The 23,022-nt window shown below is 37.7% G+C and overlaps 4 protein-coding genes across 11 annotated transcripts in view; 3 read left to right on the top strand and 1 right to left on the bottom strand.

The window, feature by feature from the left end:
* The window catches only part of LOC103149980 (zinc finger protein 79-like), a 13,289-nt gene extending 9,042 nt beyond the window's left edge, over positions 1 to 4,247 (top strand). The window contains exons 3-4 of the mRNA XM_007569386.2: positions 2,134 to 2,199; positions 4,222 to 4,247. Of these exons, the coding sequence (XP_007569448.2) occupies positions 2,134 to 2,199; positions 4,222 to 4,247 (92 nt within the window). The remainder of the gene's footprint in view (positions 1 to 2,133; positions 2,200 to 4,221) is intronic.
* A 3,838-nt stretch (positions 4,248 to 8,085) lies between these two features.
* Positions 8,086 to 13,038, bottom strand: LOC103149979 (gastrula zinc finger protein XlCGF26.1-like). 3 transcript variants are annotated; one of them, XM_016680344.1, is made up of 2 exons: positions 12,718 to 13,038; positions 8,086 to 10,739 (listed from the first exon to the last, which is right to left on the bottom strand). In XM_016680344.1, the coding sequence occupies exon 2, from the start codon at positions 10,670 to 10,672 to the stop codon at positions 8,873 to 8,875; it is 1,800 nt and encodes a 599-aa protein (XP_016535830.1). In that variant the 5' UTR covers positions 10,673 to 10,739; positions 12,718 to 13,038; the 3' UTR covers positions 8,086 to 8,872. The 3 variants fall into 3 exon arrangements, with proteins under 3 accessions (XP_016535830.1, XP_016535829.1, XP_007569446.1); XM_016680343.1 differs by having other exon boundaries at positions 8,086 to 11,771; positions 12,718 to 13,037; XM_007569384.2 differs by having other exon boundaries at positions 8,086 to 11,471; positions 12,718 to 13,037.
* Positions 13,039 to 14,527: 1,489 nt separating this feature from the next.
* On the top strand, positions 14,528 to 18,156 carry LOC103149978 (zinc finger protein 501-like). The gene is made up of 2 exons (XM_007569383.2): positions 14,528 to 14,807; positions 16,044 to 18,156. The coding sequence occupies exon 2, from the start codon at positions 16,059 to 16,061 to the stop codon at positions 17,274 to 17,276; it is 1,218 nt and encodes a 405-aa protein (XP_007569445.1). The 5' UTR covers positions 14,528 to 14,807; positions 16,044 to 16,058; the 3' UTR covers positions 17,277 to 18,156.
* A 1,915-nt stretch (positions 18,157 to 20,071) lies between these two features.
* LOC103149977 (zinc finger protein 32-like) lies at positions 20,072 to 22,341 on the top strand. Of its 6 annotated transcripts, none has more exons than XR_001664380.1 (2): positions 20,072 to 22,178; positions 22,255 to 22,341. XR_001664380.1 is itself a non-coding variant. In XM_007569382.2 (2 exons), the coding sequence occupies exon 2, from the start codon at positions 20,982 to 20,984 to the stop codon at positions 22,125 to 22,127; it is 1,146 nt and encodes a 381-aa protein (XP_007569444.1). In that variant the 5' UTR covers positions 20,072 to 20,435; positions 20,967 to 20,981; the 3' UTR covers positions 22,128 to 22,134. The 6 variants fall into 6 exon arrangements, 5 of the variants coding, with proteins under 5 accessions (XP_007569444.1, XP_007569443.1, XP_007569441.1 ...); XM_007569382.2 differs by lacking the exon at positions 22,255 to 22,341 and having other exon boundaries at positions 20,072 to 20,435; positions 20,967 to 22,134; XM_007569381.2 differs by lacking the exon at positions 22,255 to 22,341 and having other exon boundaries at positions 20,072 to 20,435; positions 20,635 to 22,134.
* Positions 22,342 to 23,022: the final 681 nt, after the last annotated feature.

Here is a 23,022-nt window from a genome sequence, read left to right as displayed (position 1 = left end):
TAAAGTGATATTCTAATCACAATATATACACAATAATGTGTCCATTTTACTTGTGAAATGTTGTCTGTGGAGCCCTCGCATCAGTAATCCACTAATTGAGTAATCCATCGACCAGAACAACAATATCCCTCAGTGCTGAGGCATCTTCTGCTGTTTTGATTGAGCAAAGTAGGAGGGTATACCGCTCCAAGATGGCCGCCGTATTTCCTGCGCCGGAGCGGTCCATGAGGCGTCTATGCTTATATTATGTCTATGGGTGTCCACCAGCAAGAAATGTGTAACCCTCAGTTCATTTCGGGTCGCTACACTTCCGCAAATCACTTCATGGCCGCAGCAATGACCTTAAGTGCAGCTCATACAATCAATCCACATTGAAAGTGATTCAATGGAAACTAAAGTCACCTTTATACTGGATATTTTTAAATGCTCCCAAAAATTTGAAATCATATCAGAAACAAATGTTATTTGTCTTATCTAATAGCAAATAAAGCAAATGGATTATGGATAAGGACTGAAAAAAGAAACTGAAGGAGGGCAGTCTTTGAAGAACTGACACAAACTAAGGGAGAATGACTGGAATCAGCCTCTAATAATTGATTTCCCTAAAAGTAATGCAGACGTTTATGTCTTCTGGATTGGGATTCATAGATGATTACAGCTGAGAATAATCCTCCTAACAAGAGACATGCATCCCATGCTGTTTAATGGTGGTCCAAGCACTGAACCCTGCAGAACCCCAGAACTGACATTTTGTCAGGAGCTAAAGCCAAAAGACTCAAAGGGAACTGCAGCCAATCTGGACAAGCTTGTGAGAGCCATATTTAAAACTCTACTTGTACTGGCTTTGAAGCAGTACAAGACCTAACAGAAAACTATTTGGTTCAGTTTTCTGAAGAGACGACGGTGGCACCAGTGGTAGGAGTTCATCCTGTAATCAGTGGGTGGCTGCTTCGAACCCCACTCTGTCCGTTTCCATCGAGGCACTTCACCCATCTTGCTTGCTGGTGGTGGTCAGTAGCGTTACAGCCTTGCCTCTGTCAGACTGCCTTAAGGAACCTGTGGCTACTGCACAGTAGCTTGACACCATCAGGGTGTGAAATGCATTGGGATCCTCTGGACATGATACAAGAGGCCATTTCACAAAAAAATCATTAACTTCCTATTGTTCTTTATTTCTTCAGGCCTTCTTCAGCATCATGTCTGTTACTACATGGGAGGTTGATGCTGATCAGCTTCTTGTTACTGAAAAGAAGACCTTAGTTGTTGAGAAAAAGATAAACATTAGACAAATAAAGGAACAGGGGGAAGCAGAAATGCAGCCAACTGAAACAAAAGAGGAACCAGAACTTCAACCAGTCAAAGAAGAACAGGTTGAACAGTGTATCTTTCAGAATGAAGGGCAGGTCTTGGTGAAGCAGGAGACCAACACCGCTATGGTGACACCTGGTGACGATGAACCAGAACTGCAGCAGATGATGGAGACAAAAGAGGAACCAGAACCTATAGAGATGAAGGAGGAGGAGCCAGACCCTGTGCAGTTTAAAGAAGAACTGCCAGAATGTGTTCAGATTAAAGAAGAACAGGAGGATATCCTGTTACAAGATGAAGAACAGCTTGTAATGAAGCCTGAAACCAAGACTTTTATAATAACCTCAACTTGTGAGCAAAAAGACAGTAGTGAACCAGTACTAAACAAAGACCAGCTGCTCTCTGAATACCACACTGAATATGAGAACCAGGAAGATTCAGGATCCAGTAGAGATGAAGACCTGAGGACAGAGAGGAGACCACAGGACACCAGAAATCACAGAGACAATATGGACAATTCAGAACCAAAAACGCAAAACACTAATTTGTCCTCTTGTGAAGTATGTGGTAAATACTTCACTAAGCGCAAGTACTTGACAGACCACATGAGAACTCACACATGGGAGAAGCCATATACTTATAAATTATGTGGTAAATCTTTTACTAACCACAGTAATAGAGCTAAACATCTGAGAACTCACACAGACGAGAAACCACATCCCTGCGAACTGTGTGATAAATCTTTCAGACAGCCTAATGAATTAACTCGTCACTTTAGAACTCACACTGGTGAGAAACCATTCTCATGTCTGACTTGTGGAAAAGATTTCACCCAACAGTCTAACTTGATGGTGCACTTGAGATCTCACACAGGTGAGAAGCCATATTCATGTAACTTTTGTGGTAACACTTTCAGATATGGTGGTCAGTTGACTATTCATGTAAGAACCCACACAGGCCAGAAACCTTTTTCGTGTCTGACGTGTGGAAGAGTTTTCACCAAGCAAAGAGCCTTAACTGAACACATGAGAACAGGAGAGAAGCCGTATCCCTGTAAGTTGTGTGTTAAATCTTTTAGAAAAAGTAGTGCTTTGACTTATCATATGAGAACTCATACAAGTGAGAGGTCATGAAATATGAGATACACTTTTTGTAGGAAGCAGTTATTTAGTTAAAAAACTAAATAACTTTTTAACTAAATGGGTAAAAACCAACAAACAAGGGACAATTCAGTCCCTTTAGTTTGTTTTTGTAAAGTAAAGCCTTTACAAAAAGAAAAGATGTGTCTTTGTGAGGTCTTTACATAAAGTTGCAGTGCCATCTACTGGACAAATAAAAAATTAGCATAAAACATATGCTGAATTTCGACAAGTTTGGACAAATATGTGCAATTNACAAGAAAAATAAATCTGGTGCATGCCTTTACCTTCAGTACAGAAAATAATTGTAATGGTGTCTTTACTGACCTCTGTAAACATGAAGATAAAAATTAATCAGCCAGTCAGCTGCAGAACTCTGCAGCCAGAGTCCTGACCAACACCAGGAAAATGAACTGTAATATTCTGCTGCTCATCTATAAATCACTGAATTATTTCTGAGTTGTTCATCAAGTATAAAGCATGCAGACCCATCACATCTTCATGCAGCTGACGATTCAATGTTTCCAGAACCAAACCAGGTGAGGCAGCTTTCAGTGTCTCTGCTCCTCATCATTTGATCCAAAGCCACACTGATGACTGAAGGATTTTAACTTTTGTTTCTCTGAGATGTTGAGTTCTCTCTTTTTAAAGCAAAATGTTGAGATCTTTTATTAAAGCACTTTAAATGTTCTTTTGTATGAATGTTGCAATACAAATAAACTCACCTGTTGGTTGTAGTTTTGACTCCTGTAAAGCACATTGTAATGTCGGTTTACTGCAGTGTTCACAAGGTTTACTCCTTACCGTTTTAATTTATTGGACTCTTCTTATTACCCAGCATTTGATGTTTTTAACCTGAAATTATGTGATTATTTCATATTTAGAGAAAAGGGTCCTATTATATATTTATTCTTTTTCACTGCTGTAAGATGGGAGATACCAAAATAATAAACATTTTTTATTTTCTTGTTTCTGTACTGTTTATAATTTTTTTAATTAAATCATTTTGTTTATTTTCAGACAAGTGTTTCTGTTGTGTTTATAGGTGTAATGATGTGCTTCAATTCATTTCTGCATAAAATGTGTGTCCAAAGAAGTTTATCACCACAGAAAAATTCAGTTTACCTGAATTCACCTGTTAGTCGTGTTTCTGACGTTTGTTTCCTTCATACGCTGCACCTGAGTGTAAAGAGGAGCCAGGAATAATATCATTATTCTGAATTATAGACAAATACACTTGAGCTACTAAAGTACAAAAGCATCTGTATTACCGTAGTTTCTATCCGCAAACTATGAGGATGCTAAAGTGGTGAAAAGCTGATAATCTACATTCAGCACTTTTACAGTTGCTGGTTCATTATTTTCATATTTAGTGAGCTGCACCCTGAACCCCCTTAGCCAAATCATCAACAAGACTGGCTACGGATACCGNTTTACATAAAGTTGCAGTGCCATCTACTGGACAAATAAAAAATTAGCATAAAACATATGCTGAATTTTGACAAGTTTGGACAAATATGTGCAATTTAGCATTATGAGGGAGGTGGGAAAATGCTCATTGTCGCTAGGATAAACTTCTTTAGCCAATAAGGCAAACACTAAAGTGTCAATTGGAGATACTTTCCCTATTAGGCAGACAGATAGGGAAAAAACAAGACATCATATAAGCTAATGCTACGAAAATTATGTCTGAGAGGAACTTTAAATGCTCAGTAAAACATTACTTGTAAACCTCCTGTAAGTTAATGCTGTCTGTCTGAATACATCTTCATAGGCAGAGACAAAGACGATGATCTGTAAGACTCAGTTTTCTGGTTGAGACGACCTTCCCAGCTGCTCCATTCCTACTGTTACAAATTAAAGAGAAATGTTCAATCAGATGCTAAATAGTGAAGCAACAAAAAATGAAGGCGAATAAATCAGTGAAGATACCTTCTGCTACATCACAAAAGAAAATGATCACAAAAGATCATATTCAGCTAAATTACCAGATAGAAACTGAACAGGACTGCTGCTGGACCAGATCCTTGTTTACATTGTAAAATTGTTCTGTAGATCCATGTTTGTTTTGAAACACAATTTATCTTCTTACAGAATGACCCTTTATTTCTCCCTCAGTTGTATTATTGGTTTGCATCAACAACAAATCAATTAATGAATTTTATCAGAAGTTTGTTACCTTCCTGTCTCCTGTACATGGCAAATATTTTTCTAATAAAAAATACATTTGATGTCAAAAATTATATTCCACATTTATTAAGACAAAACAGGTCTTTAAAAAATACCCAATATACAAAAATATCCAATAGTTATGATTCTACTCATCAAATATCTGAATAGTTTGTCATCCAAATTGCAAAGCACTGAAGCCAGTTCTGCTTGTAATTTTTGTATCGTCCAGCTGTTCATCAGAATCTTTTTATCTGACTCTTCTTTACCTGACATTGTGTTAATGCTGGTAATGTAATATAACAGCAGATTTTAATATCTATGTGAACATTGAAAGTAACAGCCTAAGTTAAATGTTTTCACCAAAACATTCATAGACGTAAACATTCCTGTCTGGTGGGCTGCACCAATTGCAGTTTTCTGGCCGATCACCGATTATCGACTTTTTGAAAAGCCAGACTTAAATTGGCAATAATGGGGTGACTATTGTTAACTGTACATGTGCAGACATGACCTGGTCGGCCGGTTTGTCAGTCCAGCCTCTCTCACAGGAGAAAAGAAAAGCACAGTGGTTGATTTTTAGACCTTTGCTGAGGTTGATAACATCGGTGGATAAGATCGGCTCCACATGTAAAAATCAGCCGATCTCCCAAAATTAAGGAAATCGGCACCAATAAATCGGCTGGCAGTTAATTTTAATTGAATGCTTTATATCAAACAAACATCTACTTAATTATTAAAGTGAAGGATGTCTTTCGTAACCCTGACATTGTTGTTCCAGAATATAATCCCTGTGAAGCAGCCAACGCCGGTTCATCCTGGAACGTCTTTACTTGACGTTGTGCCCACAGATATTAATCCGAGTTCTTCACAAGATAATTCAGTGTTAAGCTTTGTGATGCTGTTGGTCAGATATTTAATTTTATTAGAATGCAAAACTAAAGTTCCTCCTACTCATCAAAATATCATTATTTATGTAATGCACCACTAGAAAAAAATAAGCAAAGAACAAATGGGTATTCAATGTGGCAACCTTTCATTGCTTACTATAATAAATACCTTTGAACAGATCTAATTTTATATGCTCAGTTTCAGTTATATACTGATTCTCTGTATGTTAAATATGTGTAGTTATTTTGCATGTTTTGCTCTACTTTTCTTGTTTAATTGGACAAAACCAAGAAACTGTTAAGACTTTTTCTAACCTTTCTGATGAAAAGCAGCTCAGTTATTATGGGTCAATCTAGGACCTAAAGACCTTCAGGTTGCAGATATCTGCGTTAATGTCTAACTTTTGTGAGCTACGGGGGAAAATATTAATGAAATGCTTCATTCTAATATAAACTTTATTATATTATTATCTAAACATTTCCACTTCTTGTGGTTCTGATCCCATTTGGGCCAGATGGTTTATGAAAGTGGACTGAACAACTAATGAAGCTCAGTTAACTGAGTAACTAAATCAAGATGGCTCTGCTTCATACCTGAAAGCTGGCTATGAAACAACCACAGCTACAAAGGCACCAAACGGCGAGGAAACAAAACGAGCAGCTCTGTTCTCTGCTGCTCCTCTACTGAACTCCTACCGTAGTAAACCTTATATAGCCGCAACTAACTGCTGGCAGCTATTGTAGGATGTGGCTCATGCCCCCACCGCCATTTTCCGATTTGTTTTTCTTCTTTCCCGCCGTTTTCAGGAACAATGCGGTCGCATGCGCTTCGTACAGCGCAACCAATAATCCCGTCTAGCAGCAGCAGCTGCCTGCTAGCTGATGTGCTAGAAATAATAAAAAGTGTCAGTTGAAGTGAGTGCAGTCCGGCCGTGAGAGAAGGACCTGGCTGCAGCAAACAGGAAGGGGCGGGACGGACCACATGGCAGACTTTTACCTCATTTGGAAATGGGACCATTACACTCCGGAATGAAGATGGTGCCGTTTCCTATGTTATTCACGGTCTCCCATTTTTATTTTCTTTTAAAGTCCGATACATCTTCACCTTTAGGAAGGAGTTTCACTCTCAGCATGTATTTGAACTTCTCTCTTTTATTTTCTTCAGCGCAACTCACAGATCTTAAATTCTGTAGATTTCTGTGTACTTCTAAATCTGCTCCTTAGTTGCATCTTTTCGGGTCTACTACTGCCTCTAGTGGTGTGGATGTAGTACAGAGGTTCCCAAACTGTGGGGCGCGCCCCCTAGGGGGGGTGCCGTGCCTCTGAAGGGGGGGCGCGGGAAGAACATGAACGCTGTATGCGCTGGGTTTTTACCTTAGAATGGCCAACTCTCTGTTATTCCTGTCAATTTGATACAGTAGAGGCTTCCACACTTCCCATATCCGTGTCCTGTGTCACTTTTATCAGTAGTTAAAACTGTTTAATCCGTTGTTAACATGTGGTAACCTGTTTTTCCGAGCCGCCTTTAAACGCAACATGAGCGCTACGACGCTTGCGCTGAATTTACACCTGTGAAGGAGACCTGCTGCTGCTGCAGGTGTGTTAGAATCACGGCAGCAAACCAGAAAAATGCAAAGAACTTTTCACAGTTTTTCCCTCCAAACTAACCGACTGTTGAGTAAAGCTGGTGGATGCTGGTAATGTTAGCTAAAGGATGACTAGCTAATATCAATACAGAACCTTAAGCTTGTTAACAAGTAGCTTGTAGGCTACTGATGTTGTTGTCTATGTTCAGCTACGATTCATTTTGCCCCCCAAAAAGTTGATTCCCCCCTTATTCGTCTGGAGCCGAGGCCGAGTATAACAGGGAGTCTCTAAGAATCCACCCCTCCTTCGCTCACACACATCGTTCAACCAGACAGTTATTTGTAAGCCATAGGAGGGGCCCAGAAATAGTTTGGAAACCACTGATGTAAAACAACTAACATAATTACATCGCTAAATCAGAATCACACAAAGTATTTATTATTTACCATTAATTCTGGCATTACTGGCACCATAAAAGGCAAATTCCTTAATAAAACCATATTTTTTCATTTTCTTAAGGAAGTAGAGCTAATTAAATGACTAACATGACCTGAAAGTGGTTCCAGTTTCACTCAATGGCCAACCTGTTTAAACTGTGGCAGATTTTAAATACTTTGGGTCGTTCCTGGACAGTCAGCTCAACTTTGCTGAAAACACTGGCTCCATTTTTAAGAACTGTTCTCAGAGACCATCTTTTAAGGCTTTGTGTTCTTGGAGTTAGCCAATTAAGCTTGTGTAAAAATATTTTTGAAGTATATTCACTGAAAAGAAAGCTTCTTTTTTCAATTGAACCGTTCCTTATGAACCAAGCATACATGCTTTTAGTTTTAATTCCTGCACACCAAGCAGAAATTCAATTCATATTTCTCATCCTCACTAACTGGTTTTATCCCCATCAATAATCATAAGCTGTCCCACTGTAGCAAAATTTCAACTTTTGAAGCCCAGAAATTTCATTGTTTTTTTCTGCAAAGTTACAGAATAAATCTCTGGTTTAAGGATAATTAAATGCATCCTTTTATTATCTCACACAATAAATCATTTCAATACAATCTGTGGAAAAACAAAGCAAAAATATTTATTGTGATAATTTGCTACAGTTCATCACTCAGAAACCATCCCATAATTAGCCATTAATGCTTCCTGAACACTCATGAAAGAAACTGTCAACCTGATGAAAAGAACAAAAAAACTTTGATATTTTCCATTCTCCAATTGTTTATATTCTTAAGCTACACATCCACACGAAAATAAAAACATGAAGATTAAACATTAACATTAAATATTTTAAAACAAAACACACCAGGGTGACACATCTGATTTAGAAACCTTTTACAAAAGTTCAAAAACAAAGAAAATAGAAAATAACTTGACAGCAGCAGTTTTAACTTTCCATTGCCTTTCAGACAAACACCCTACTGCTGTGATCAGTTTATTCAGGCTTAACCTGACAAGTCAGCTGTTCTCAGACATCTCCCAAAAAGACAAGGGTCCAATTTGGGATGACTATAAAAATTAGTCAGCATGAAAAATTGGTTTAAAGATTTTACAACTAACAGTAACCCGATAACAGCCCCACTTTTAAATTTCTCCACTCAGCTCTTCTCTTTAGACAGGTGTTTTCTTCACTTTTTCTCAGTAGGGTATTTTAAGCTACTTATTTGGGTAAAAGTTTTACCTTAAGTCACAGAAGGGAAATTAAAGATTACACAGGCACTTTCACATGAGTTCTCATGTGCCTTTTCAAAGTATGTTTCCTACTAAAAGTTTTCCCACAGGTTAGACATGACAAGGCCTTTCACCAGTGTGACTTTTCATGTGGATATCAAAATTATATTTTTCAGTGAAGCCTTTTCCACAGGTTATACACATGAAAGGCTTTTCATCTCCATGCGTTCTCATGTGGTAACTCAAACCACTTCTCCATTTGAAACCTTTTCCACAGTCAATACATGAAAACGGCTTCTCAACTGAGTGAGTTCTCATGTGCCTATTCAAACTATTTCTTCTACTGAAAGATTTTCCACAAGTTATACATAAGAAAGGTTTCTCACCCGTGTGAGTTCTCATGTGGATATACAAGCTATATTTTTTAGTGAAAACCTTTCCACAAGTTATACATGTGAAAGGATTCTCACTGGTATGACTTCTCATGTGAATATACAAGCTACTTTTCCATTTAAAACCTTTTCCACAGGTAATACATGAAAAAGGTTTTTCAACTGTGTGAGTTCTCATGTGAATTTTCAAACCATTAGAACTACATAAAGATTTTCCACATATTATACATGAGAAAGGCTTCTCAGTTGTGTGAATTTTTTTGTGGAGACACAAACTATTTTTCCTACTGAAAGATTTTCCACAGGTTATACATGAGAAAGGCTTCTCTCCTGAATGAGCTCTCACATGAGCAGACAAGTTATGTCTTTTACGAAAACTTTTTCCACAGACCAAACATGAGAAAGCCTTCTCCCCTGTGTGAGTTTTCAAATGAGCAGATAAGTAACGTCTTTGATTGAAATTCTTTCCACAGGTCAAACATGAGAAAGGTCTCTCTCCTGTGTGAGATCTTGTGTGTCTTTTCAAACTATTTTGTGCAGAAAAGCTCTTTCCACATGGAAAGGGCTTCTCACCTGTGTGATTTCTAATGTGGATATTCAAATGAGTTCTTCTAGTGAAAGATTTTCCACATATAGTGCAACAAAATGGTTTCTTTCCTTTGTGCACCCTAGTGTGGTTAGTCAATAGGCAGCTTTCCTGAAAAGATTCTCCACATGTAACACAAGGGAAAGGCTTTTCTCCTGTATGAATTTTCATATGGCATGTCAATGTAGTTTTACAAATAAAGACTTTTCCACAGCTCTCACAGATTAAATCTGTTTGAGTTAGAGGCTCTTCAGGTGGAGTTTGGTCTGGAGAATTAAACTTTTGCTCCTCACAAGAAAGGTTTTTGGCAATTGTATGACTTTTCATGTGCCTACTCAAACTACGTTTTAGACAAAAAACTTTTCCACATATTTTACATGTGAACGGCTCCTCACCTGTTTGAGATCTTACATGGCCATTCAAACTACTTTTGGAAGTAAAATTCCTCCCACATCTTGGACACAAGAAAGGCTTCTCACCTGTGTGAGTTCTAATATGGATATTCAAACTATTTTTGCGATTAAAGCTCCTCCTACAGGTTACACATGAGAAAGGCTTCTCACCTGTGTGGGTTCGCATGTGAACCATTAAATGCTCTTTGCGGTTAAAATTTCTACCACAAACACTACATTTTTGGCATTTTTTTACTTTGTCATTCTTTTTGTCCTTTATCATTTTCTCTTCATCATCACATTGACCTCTGCTTTTCTGAGCTCTCTTCTGTTGCTGTTCATTTCTGCTGGATCCTGAAGCTTTCTCAGTTTTTATATCCTGATGGTGCTCTGCTTTAACGATGTTCTGACACAGGATTTTTTTTCCATTCAGTTCAGGTTGTTGGTACTCTGATTCATCTCCAGAAGCTGTTACGGTTAAGGTCTCATTCTCCTGCTTCAGTACTTCCTGGGCAATGTTATCAGCCTCTTTCTTTCCCATCTGCTGAGGTCCTGATCCTTCGTCCTCTTCCTTCAAATATTCAGGATCTCGTTCTCCTGGTTCCAATTTGAGTTGAAGAGATCCAGAATCGGCCACCATTACAGTACTAATCTCCTGCTTAAATACCTCCTGGTTGTCATCCTGACTGATGCCTTCAGCCTCAGCCTTTACCATCTGTTGAGATCCCAATTGACAATCATCTTCTTTCATTAGATCCAATTCCAGCTCCACTGGTTCTTCTTTGATTTCAAGTGATCCAGAAACATTTAGTATTATGGAATCAAGCTCATGCTTTGGTAAATTCTGTTTTGTGTCCTGACTGATGCGTTCAGCCTCAATCTTTACCAATCGCTGAGATTCTGGTAGACAATCATCTTCCTTCCTTTGTTCCAATTTTAATTCTAGCTGTTCTTCTTTGATTTCAAGAGATCCAGAAACAGTTACCATTATGATCTCAGTCTCCTGCTTTGGTGCATCCTGGCTATCATCTAGACTGATGCCTTCAGCCTCAATCTTAACCAGTTGTTGAGATTCTGATTGACAATCATTTCGCCTCATTTGTTGCAATTCTGGTTCTACTGGTTCTTTGTTTTCAAAAGATCTAGAACCTGTTGTAACTAAAATATCCATGTCTTATCTTCTACCTTTACAATCTGGAGAGGTTCTGATTCTTTTACTCGTGTTTGTTCCAGGTTTTCTGCTCTTCCTTCAGTTTATAGAGATTCAGTTCCCCTCAGGTCCAAAATAGACATTTTGTTTTGGTCTGATTAGCAAGAACATCTTGCTAATAATAGCAACTCTGAAATAAGAAAAACAAAAAACAAAAACATGTTAAAATTTCAATCAACAGTATGTGTTGGAACACTTGATTTTAAGCTTGGTTATGAACACATTGCTTATAGTGCATAACATAAAATGATGTGAAATGAGGTATGGTTAGGGTGAAAAAAACTTTCATGGGATGGTGTGAATTCCCTTCAGCAGACTTTTTTGAGAACATACACAGCAGAAGGAACCATGATCCACATGCAGCAGATAAAGAAAGAGGTTGAATCTGTAACAAAGGGGTGTAGAAATCTAAACTATGAATTTGCAGTATCTGTAGAAAAAAAGGGAAAAGAGAAGAAGAAAAGAGAAGCAAGACAAAAAGTTAAGAGTCAAAAGAAGATAAGAATAGAGGACAGAGCTAAGGATAAAGGAAAAACATTCTAGAAGTCTGCTTTTACACAGAAAGAGAGAAAACAAGACATATCAGGAACTACAGCAACAAACATTAGCATGGCACCATTGGCAGCAGATAAACAGTTTTCCTGGAACTTAAGTTGTTTTTCTGCCATTAGCACATTTAGCAGCACATACACTGGAATGAGTGAGAGCTCTAAGCCACTCCTCCTGGCTCTGATTGGCTGTTTGTGACCAGGAGTGGTGCATTTTCTCAGACAACAGTAAAATACTAAGGCGGTGGTGGATCTTGATCTTCTCAGATTATTAATCTCATATTTTGTTGTCACAAAATGATGATAGTTTGAACAAATATGTAAATATATACATATTATTTTTAAAAGTTACATACTTCAGTTTTAAGCTGGTCCGATTAATACATATAATTATTTCATAGTTGTAAATATTAGCTTTTTCCCATCCACACTGCAAAGCTGTGAAACAAATTGTTTTATATTAGCTTTCGCCAAAACATTCCTCTTCAGATACTCTTGATCCTTTGCTGAAATGGGATCAGCATCTTAAATCTAATATCTAGGATGTAATAACAGCTTTTTATTCAGGAGAGGACAAAACCAGGCTGATCAGAATATCCTGTCTAAAACCACGGTAGCTGTCAGAATTCCTTATTTTAATTTATGTTTTTCAATGCATATTTCTTAAGCAGATATGTAATTAAGCTCAATTTAAAACAAGGTGTTTTAGCTTTCGCCCCAGAGCAATTTAAAGTAATCTCAATAGCCCTGTATAATCTAAATATGAATTAGAAGATAATTTAAGCAACGTGGCAAAGTATCAGAATAGCTTTGATTAGCAAACACTACCTGGAGGTTCCCAGATGATTTGGGTTTTCCAGCTTTTATCCTGCAGTCTCAGCTGATTATCGATCTCTTCCTGCTAATGGACGATGCTGTTCAATATTTCTCCGGAAGCAGCATTAAGTCGCTCTCTGGTGAACCGAAGACGTTATTGTGTGCACAGTTATGTTTTTTCACACAGGAAAACCGTTTTCTAAGCGACTATAAACAGAAAGAAACCAAGAAGCTAACGCTGCTAGCACCTTGCTGTTTACTTCCGCCGGAAGTCCCACACGAAGATCTACCCCAGAAACAGACAAGCCGCTTAGTTTCCGCCTCTATTTGTTTTTCTCCAAATTGTTTGTGATGACATAATGCATAATGTTTCTACTGACATCCTCGTACAATATTTCTTGCACCCCCAACATTTGAGTTTCATCCTCCTAATCTTGTTTATCCATAAAAAACAACATAATAAGAAATAAAAGAAGAAATATATAAATAAAATAATAAATATATATTTAGTTTTTCCTTTTCCTTACACACGAGTTTCCATCAAAAAAATAGATATTTCGCTTTGCCTTTTTTTGCTTCTCCATTTTCTGCTTGCTGTATTTCTGCTTGCTGTTTTTCCGTTTGCTGTTTTCCTGCTTGCTGTTTTTCATTTGCTGTATTTCTGCTGCATCGTTATGTTAATGAGGAGAGCTGGCCAATAGAGCCTTGGAACAAACGTCACTGCGTCAGACATTGTGGGGCGTTTAGGTGCAGTCGCTCGGTGCCATCTTTGCAGGCCACAGACCAAAACAAACTTTATCCCGGTGGTTTTATTGTGTTACTGACTGCAGTGAAGTTAGTTTCGAGTTGGATATTGGATTTTCCAATATCCGCCGAGCAAGCAGCGTTTAGCTCAAGGTTGATCCGATTTATGAGCGCTAATTTCGGCCAGCCGTTCTCTAACTCCCTCCTCAAGCGCTCGGAGGTTCACTTCACTGCAGTCGGTAACACAATAAAACCACCGGGATAAAGTTTGTTTGTTTGTTTGTTTGTTTGATAAACTGTGACCTGCAAAGATGGCACCGTGCGACTGCACCTAAACGCCCCACAACGTCTGACGCAGTGACGTTGGTCCCAAAGCTCTATTGGCCAATAGTAGACATAGAAGGCAGCTCTCCTCATTAACATAACGATGCAACAGAAAAACAGCAAACGAAAAACAGCGAGCAGAAAAGGGAGAAGCAAAAAAAGGCAAAGCAAAATATTTATTTTTCTTGACGGAAACTCATGGAAAAGGAAAAACTAAATGTATATTTATGCTTTTATTTCTTATCAAAATATATATTTCTTCTTTTATTTTTATATTCCTTCTTTTATTTCTTATGTTGGATATATATTTATTATTTTATTTATGTATTTATTCTTTTATTTCTTATTAAGTCGGTTTTGGTCCTCCATTAAAACAAAGTGCTGTACATGTGTATCCAAACTAATTTGGACACACCAGAGCATATCTGCTACTAAAGAAGTTCTGTCTGCCCTAGTCATGAACCGAGACTACCAAGTTTTTGATCCAGAGATCTCAGAGATATACTTGTGCGTCTGTAAAGGCTCAGTGCCAGACCATATGGACTTTTAAAATAAAAACAAAATCTCAAAAACAATTCTGAAAGAAACAGGCAGCCAATGAAGGGAATATGAAAAATAAATTAAACTTATAAGTTAAATTGATCTTTTTATTGTTCCACAACGGATTCTTTAAACATTATATTTTGTCTTTGCTTTTACTGTGCTGTTCTTTAATGGAAAACCTGTTTTGTTCATTTTGTTCAATAAAGGTTTTTTAAAAAGTAGATGAAGACGACATCCGGCGGAAGTAAAACACAATGCGCTAACAGTGTTAGCTTATAAGTTTCTTTGTGTTTATCGTCGGTTAAAAAACGATTTTTGCTTTGTTGGCTTAATGTTTTAGTGTCTACAGTAAAATAACTTCGGTTAATCATCTGAGAGAATTCATAAGAGATCGACTAACTGCTGCTGCCGGAGAAATATTCATCTATATCGATCCTCAGCTCAGACTGCTGGATACAACTGGAAACTCCAAGTCATCTCGGAACCTCCCGGTATGTTAACATCACGGTTCTGAATAAAATAACACCGAAATACAGAGAATATTATCAGGGAACTAGTTCTCCCCGCGGAGGACGCAGGACATTCCCTTGTTTTGTTTACATCTCGATGGTTTGCTTTATTCGTCACTGTTTGTGTTTTCGGGCTGTTTTGTTAGGAGTTGAAGTGCATTTTGGTCCTGATGTGTTTATTTTTGTTGTTTTCGTGATGTGAAACAGAAGAGAGTTCCAGAAGGAGTGTAATCTACAGCTTCGTTAGGATTCTTCTGTGATTCATGGTATAAACAGTATTTCTTGCTACATTTTAGAATTTCAGCAAGTCAATCAAATAATATCAAAAATAACCAGAGTAAATAAAACGTACAGTTGTACAATTATTTTGTTACATTAAAAGGACTTCGTTTCTTTATACCATAAAACTACTAAGCTCCCATTCATCTTACCATATTTATATTGATACTTTATTACTGTTTATTATATTATTAGTGGAGTCTTGCAGTAAAATTTTGCCAACTATGCACATTTTAAATTTAGTTGATGACAAATAAAGTCTGTCTGTGTCTATTACACAGCCAGATGCCAAATCCAGATTTTCCACAGTAGGCTTTAGTAAATTATGGAGGGCTCTTTTTTTGACGGCACCGGAAGAGTCCAGTGTTTTGACTTATGATCCTCCTCTGACGTCACTGAGGCTGTAAAATCAGACAGGTGGCTGGACGACATGTAAACATGGAGGACTGACAAAAGATTCGTGCTGCAGGGGGTCTGTTGGTTTTAGTAAATCTGATTCTAGCTGAGAAAACTAATTCTCCTGTTTTAGCAGAAGAAAATTACTTACTGAACCAAATGGTAGGATTTAGGAAAACACAACAAAACTTTATCCTAAGAATCCTTAATTCAGCTTAGAAATACTTATATTACAGGTGACCTTTCTTGTCATTTATTTTTCTTTTAAATGTGACCAGCATTATATCGGAGTTTAATTTCCACCACTTTCCTTTAATAACATGGAAATTTTCTAAATGTGAAAGTTTTTGACAAGTTTTCCAACCTTACCCAGAAGCTCCTGAGACACATAATTTTAATCGAACTAGTTTTACATGTTTATCTTTAAAAGCTGTTTTATAGTCAAGAGTTTTGGGATATTTATACCCTGAAATTCTTTGCAGACTTCATCTATTGGGTTTTTACAGAAATGTCATTATTAATGTTCTGCTGTTCTTCCCTCAGGTTTTCCACGGCATCATGTCTGTTACTTCAGAGGTTCCGGTTGATGATCTTCTCATTAACAAAGAGAGACGGATAAAAGAGGAAGGGGAGGAACCAGAACCACGGCCAAATAAAGCAGAAACAATCCAGCTGTGGGTCGTTCAGGATGACGGACAGCTCATCTTGAAGCGGGAGACCAGCACCTCTACAGCAACTCGTGTTTATGAAGAAATGTGCCACAAAGAACCAGAACTGGACCAGGTGATGAAGACAAAAGAGGAACCAGAACCTGTAGAGATTAAAAAGGAACCAGAAGATCCAGAACCTATGAAGATTAAAGAGGAAGAGGAGGATTGCAATCAGGTTAAATATCATCTTGTAGTGAAGGAGGAGCCTGAATCCTTTATGGTGACTCCAACTAATGATCAAAAAAATCACAACAGTGAACCAGAACCAGACAAGAACCAGCCTGAAGATGGAAGCAACCAGAACGACTCAGGATCCAGTAGAAATCATGACGACAGTGTGGACATTTCAGAACTACAAGGGCAAAAATCAGATTTTCACCAGTGTAACATTTGTGGTAAACGTTTCACTAAGCCTTACTACTTAACTGCTCACTTGAAAACCCACATGAAGGATAAGCCGTATTGTAAAATATGTGATAAATATTTTACCAGGCGGTCGTACTTGACGGTTCACATGAGGAACCACTCAGACGGACCTGTGCAGAAACTATTTCCTTGTGAGATTTGTGAAAAGTCGTTCAAACGGAGCAGTCATTTAGCTTCTCACCTCAGAACTCACACAGGTGAAAAGCAGCTGCCTTGTAATATGTGTGATAAATCTTTTACAAAGAGAAGTAATTTATTATCTCATCTCAGAACTCACACAGGCGAACAGCCATATCATTGTGAACTTTGTGATAGATCTTTTAAACATGGTAGCAACTTGTTGCGTCACCTCAGAACTCACACAGGGGAGAAGCCATACCTCTGTGAACTGTGTGACAGATCTTTCACACAGAAAGCCTGTTTAGACGATCACCTGAGAACTCACACCCGGGAGAGACCGTTTAGTTGTGGGTCCTGTGATAAATCTTTCATACATCATAGTGATCTGACCTGCCATATGAGAATTCACACAGGTGAGAAACCATATTCTTGTAAGCATTGTGATCAAACTTTCAGATGGAGAAAAAGTTTAGTTCTTCACCTTAAAACTCATACAGACGAGACTGACAAAAAACCTTAGCTAGCTGCTGCTAAACAGCCAGTACTTGCTAACTCTGCTAAAAGTGTCCACCCCATTACTCCTCTGGTTGCTTGTGAAGGAATTAGCAGCTATAGAATAATGTGAGGAAAAGTGAACAGACGGCGAATCTGATTGGATCCATGTATATAGTGTAAAAAATAATGTTAGAACAAAGTGATCTGTGATTCTTTCCCCAGTGGGAACATTTCTGAGCAGTGGCTGCTTTCAAAGCCTCAGGAAGAACCTGGTGAAACTGGTTTTTCATCAAAACTATGACAGTAGAGCACATCAGTCACACAGGCTCCTGTAGATATACACTTAATGATTTGTCAAATTTTGGAACAGCTTTTCTAAATCAAGGTTAAAATCCCTTTTGTTTTATTAATACAAACTGGAAAATAGATTTATTTTAGTATTTATTACAATATGTTGTGATTTGAATGAAGATGTATAATGTTTTGTTTTCATCCTCACCTGTCTTCCCTTTTTATGCTTCATGTTTATTTGGGACTTAAAATCGAGCTGAATTTCTTTAAAGAGTAAAAATATTTGTGTCCAATCTGTCTGCTTATTTTTTTTTTCACTTTTTTCCTTCTAGTGAGGAAAAACTACAGCAAAAGGTCTTACAAATATTTCCAAAATTAGTGATTTTGATTGCAAAAATGTAGAAAAACAATTGTAAAATCCCAGAGACACTGATTCTAATTCATCACTGCTTTCTATCTTTCCTTTGTTGCAATGGTTGGACCAGATGGTAATGCACTTATTTAGAGGTAAACATTAATATGTGATGAATGTATGCTTCTTGTATTATGGATTTTTTTTTGCAGAATTTAAGAACTTCTTAATCCAGTGCAGTAATAAACATGAATTTTTAGCTGGACATGACTGTAGTTTGTTAGTTTATGTATAGGTTGAAGTCAGTCTTGAAGTTGGTTGATTCAGTTGGCAGAAAATATTTCTGTGTGGAGCAGGACTCAACTTAGAGAAAAAATATTTGTAGTCGGAGGAGAAACTTTAATTGTGATCAAAATTTCAGTAGATTAGAAATTGAAAGTGTCAAACAAGTTAAAGGAACAGTACAAAAAACAAAGGGAAGAAAAAAAGATGGCTCTAAAATATCCAACTGATTCTTGAAATGGTAAATGAGGATTTAGTCCCTTATTACATTTTTAAATGTATTATTTATCTATTTTTAAATTATATGTTTTGTCGACACTCATTGCCAGTTTGTGGCAGTAATGCATCATTTATTTCTTTGCCGACCTTCACTACCTGCTACATGAAGAAGAAGAACGGAAACCTTCCAGGCATCCTTCTTGTTACCTTCAGTTCTAACGTGGTTTTTGCTGTGTGACCTGAATATTTCAGCGTCTGCAGTAACAATATCTTCAGTTAATCATCAGAGAGCGATTAACTGCTGCTGTTGGAGAAATATTTAAAAACATTTTCCATTAGGAGGAGATCAGTCTTCAGCTCAGACTTCTGAGTAACAGCTGGAAAACCCAAAGCATCAGCCGTCACGCATCGAGTCCCACTTTCTGAAAAAAAAAAAGCCAAATTAATAGTTTTCTTTGTTTGTTTTTGATTTATACAGAACCCCGACTCAACGGATAGCTGTATCCACAATATGGTGATGTATGTGTTTATGCAAATAAAACTCAACTATCTGCATAATTCTCATCGATAGGTGTGAGGGTGTCATGGTTTCTTTTCCTGTGTCTCTCTATGTTGCCCTGTGATGGACTGGAAATATGTCCATGGTGAACTTCCCCTCTTGCCTAGTGACCAGTGGAGACAAACAAGCTCCTCTGTAAGGATGAGCAGACGTAGACAATGGATGATTACAAGATGAATTTATTTAGACAAACTTTTTTTCACCTTTTCTGTGTTCATACATGAAAAACCTTTTAGATTAATTGTATTTTGCTCAACCAAACTTAATGTCTCCCCTTTTTTCTGGAAGTCATTCAGTCATTCTTTCACATTTTTATGTTATATTTATGGATGACATAATGAATACCACATTATGGTATTATATAAACAGCTATTAATTTTTTAAAATAACAATTTCAATATACATATTTAAAAGTTTTATTCAAAGTAAAGGAGGCTTTAATCCATTGTATTTATTACCAATGTTTCATTTTTGCAGTGAGGGGAGACTATAATTTTTATTGTATTTTAATTTTTAGCAAAAGTGCTTTTGGCAAAACAGCCTTTTCTGTTTGACCTGCTACTGAATGGAACCTCGTTTCCATCATCATCATCATCATCATCATCATCATCATCATCATCATCATCATCATCATCATCATCATCTTAAATAAATATAGCACATTTATGATACAGTAAAATAATTAGTTTATTGTATAATTAGACCTTGCTCTGCTGTCTTATGTGTGTTTATTGTTCATGTCTGTTTGTCTGATAGTTGGTCTATGTATTTTAGCTCTAAAGTGCTAAATAGTAATGTGTTTTTTACTAAATGTATTGTAATTGTTATTTTGTTCATTTAAATATGTAATTTTACTCTTATTCTTTTAAGGGAATTTTACCATTTGTCTGGGGACTGCAGGTGAAAAATAGCCTTCTGGCTAACTGGCATTTTTTCAGAAATGTAATTAATACGTGCTGTCCCTGTAAAAAAGAAATCATTTAATTTTATGTAAGAAATACTGTTTGCATGTTTGGCTCATTTCCAAAATTAAATAAAATAAATTATCGGATGAAAACCCAAATGTTTAGAGCCGGAGGCGGAACTGAAGGGGTGGAAACTGTGTCTAGTGCAAATCTCCATGTGAGACTTCCGGCGGAAGTAAACCAGAAGGCGCTAGCAGCGTTAGCTTCCAGGATTCATTCTGTATATCTTTGGTTAGAAGAGGTTTTTTGCTGTGTGAGCTGAAAATTTCAGTGTCTGCATAAACAATATCTTCTTTTCATCATGAGAGAGAATTCACCAGAGTCTAGCTGCTGCTGCGGGAGAAATATTGAACTTCATTAACTTGAATGGAAATGCCTGATTTCATGAAAAGCGTCTGTGAATGTCCTGATAAAGCGATATAAAAGTCTGATGTCATAATTTGGAGGAGGATATCGATCATCAGCTCAGACTGTCGGATATCAGCTGGAAAACTCAAATTATTTCGGAACCTCCCGGTACGTTCACTGTGCGGTTTTGAATGAAAAGAGTCAGGGAACTAGTTGATACCGCGGAGGAATCAGGACATGTGTGTGATTTGGATTGCTTTGTTCATCACTCTTTGTGTTTTTGACCTGAGTCTTGTTAGCAGTTGTTGCTTTGGGTTTATTTCGGGCTGAATGTCTTTATGTTTGTAGTTTTCTTTGTGAAACGCAGCGCAGGGCTGCAGCACCGGAAGAGTCCAGTGTTCGTGTCTTAAGACCCTCCGGGTTTCCTGACGTCACTGTGGCTGTAAAACCAGACAGGTGGCTGGACGACGTGTAAACATGGAGGACTGACACAAAGACTCGTGTTTCAGGGGGTCTGTCGGCTTTAGTCAACATCATGTTTAATTGAGAGATATTTTGCCTATGTTTACAATATTCATTTTAAAAACTAATTTTATATGTTACAGTAAAGGACATTAGTAAAATAATAATCCTTAAAGTCCAGATTGTATTAAATGAACTTTAAACATTTGCATTAATGTTCTACTGTTCTTCCCTCAGGTCTTACGCAGCATCATGTCTGTTACTACTTCAGATGTTCTGGTTGATGATCAGAGACGGATAAAAGAGGAGCAGGAGGAACCAGAACCTCAGCCAATCAAAGTAGAACAAATTCAACTGTTGATCTTTCAGGATCAAGGGCAGCTTTTAGTGAAACAGGAGAGCAGCGCCTCAATGGTGACTGCTGCTGATGAGGAATTATTCCACAATGACCCAGAACTGGAGCAGAGGATGGAGACGAAACAGGATCCAGAACCTGTAGAGATTAAAAAGGAACCAGCAGATCCAGAACCTGTGAAGATTCGAGAGGAAGAGAAGGATAAGGATGAAGATCATCTTACAGTGAAGCAGGAGCCTGAAACCATTATGGTGTTTCCAACTACTGAGCAAACAGACAGGAAGCAGCTCCTCTCTGGAGTCCAGGCTGAAGATGAGAACCAAGGAAGCAACCAGAACCACTCAGGATCCAGTAGAGATGAAGATCTGCAGTCGGAGCAGAAACCTCTTGACTCCAGAAATCTGAGGGACAATTCAGAACTAGAAAGGCAAAAATCTGATTTGCCCCTCTGTAGTGTATGTGGTAAATGTTTCACTAAGCCTTACTACTTAACTGCTCACCTCAGAACTCACACAGGGGAGAAGCCACATCCTTGTGACATGTGTGATAAATCTTTTAGCACAAGAAGTAATTTAATACGTCACCTCAGAACACATACTGGTGAAAAACCATTTCCATGTGACATGTGTGATAGAGCTTTTAGCACCAGAAGTATTTTAACTTGTCACCAAAGAACTCACACAGATGAAAGACCATTTCATTGTGAGTTGTGTGATAAACTTTTCAGACGCAACAGTCATTTAGCTGATCACCTTAAAACTCACACAGGTGAGAAGCCACATCCTTGCAAACTGTGCGGTAAATCGTTCATACAGAAAGTTAATTTGGCTGATCACCTGAGAACTCACAGAGCCGAGAAACTGTTTAGTTGTGAATGCTGTAATAAACGTTTTGTACAGCATCGTGCTCTGATCTGCCATATGAGAATTCATACAGGTGAGAAACCATATTCTTGTGAACTATGTGATAAATCTTTCAGATTGAGAAAAAGTTTAGTTTGTCACCTTAAAACTCACACAAGTGAGACTGGCAGGAAATCATAGCTGCTGCTAAAAGTTTAAATGTCTGCTAGCTCCACCAGAGAACATGTCATGTAGAACTAGTATGTCCAGAAAACATCATTCCCATTACTCGTTTGTTTGGCTGTGATGTAATAATATGAGGAGAAACGGTGGAGGCAGACTGAAGATAACTTTTAGAGCAGAAACTCAGAAGTAGTACTAAATAAACTTTGCTGACTGCAGTTAATATCAGAAAATATGACGGAAATGTACAAAAACTAATCAGGACTGCTGCTGAATGTATTTTCTACAATCAGATCAATGTTTATTCTGATATCTATATCTATGTATGTATGTATAATCTTTGATTCTTATCCGCAGTGGCATCATTTTGGAGTAATAGCCGGACCCAAAGCCTTAAAAAGAACCTGGTGTAACTAGTTACCCCTCTTCTTTCCTAACTTTTCACCAAAAGCCAGGAAAGAAGAGCTCATCTTCACCCAGTTCTAAAATCCCTGTAGCCAGAGAACAGACTCTAGAATGACTTGGCACCAAAATACGTTAATGACCTGTCGTCGTGTCAACCAGCCAGACCTCTCAGGTTTTCTGGTTCAGGTTCCCAGAACCAAACATGGAGCAACAGCATTCAGTTTTTATGCTCCACTGATCTGGAACAAACTTCCAGAAAACTGAAAAACTGCTGAGAAACTTTGTTCCTTTAAATCAAATCTAAAAGCTTAGATTTACCTTTGATTTCTAACTGGAACATAAATAGATTTTATTTCAATATTTTACACTACATGTTTGATCATTTTGATGTTTGAAGCGTTTGTTGCTTGTCATGAACTCGTAATAGTCGAACCTCTGCACCATGTTTACTGTTGTAAACCACATATATGAGAAAACTGCAGTGGGAGGAGTTTCACAGGAGCTCAGT

The sequence above is a fragment of the Poecilia formosa genome, unplaced genomic scaffold (genome assembly GCF_000485575.1).
Source record: "Poecilia formosa unplaced genomic scaffold, Poecilia_formosa-5.1.2 Scaffold240, whole genome shotgun sequence".
Lineage (NCBI taxonomy): Eukaryota > Metazoa > Chordata > Actinopteri > Cyprinodontiformes > Poeciliidae > Poecilia > Poecilia formosa.
The sequence above is the reverse complement of the archived record's forward strand: the minus strand, read 5'-3'. Positions and strand labels throughout refer to the sequence as shown.

Bases quoted from the DNA above. Each gene is read 5' to 3' on its own strand.
- LOC103149979 (XM_016680343.1), bottom strand. From the start codon at position 11,302: ATGGATATTTTAGTTACAACAGGTTCTAGATCTTTTGAAAACAAAGAA.
- LOC103149978 (XM_007569383.2), top strand. From the start codon at position 16,059: ATGTCTGTTACTTCAGAGGTTCCGGTTGATGATCTTCTCATTAACAAA.
- LOC103149977 (XM_007569382.2), top strand. From the start codon at position 20,982: ATGTCTGTTACTACTTCAGATGTTCTGGTTGATGATCAGAGACGGATA.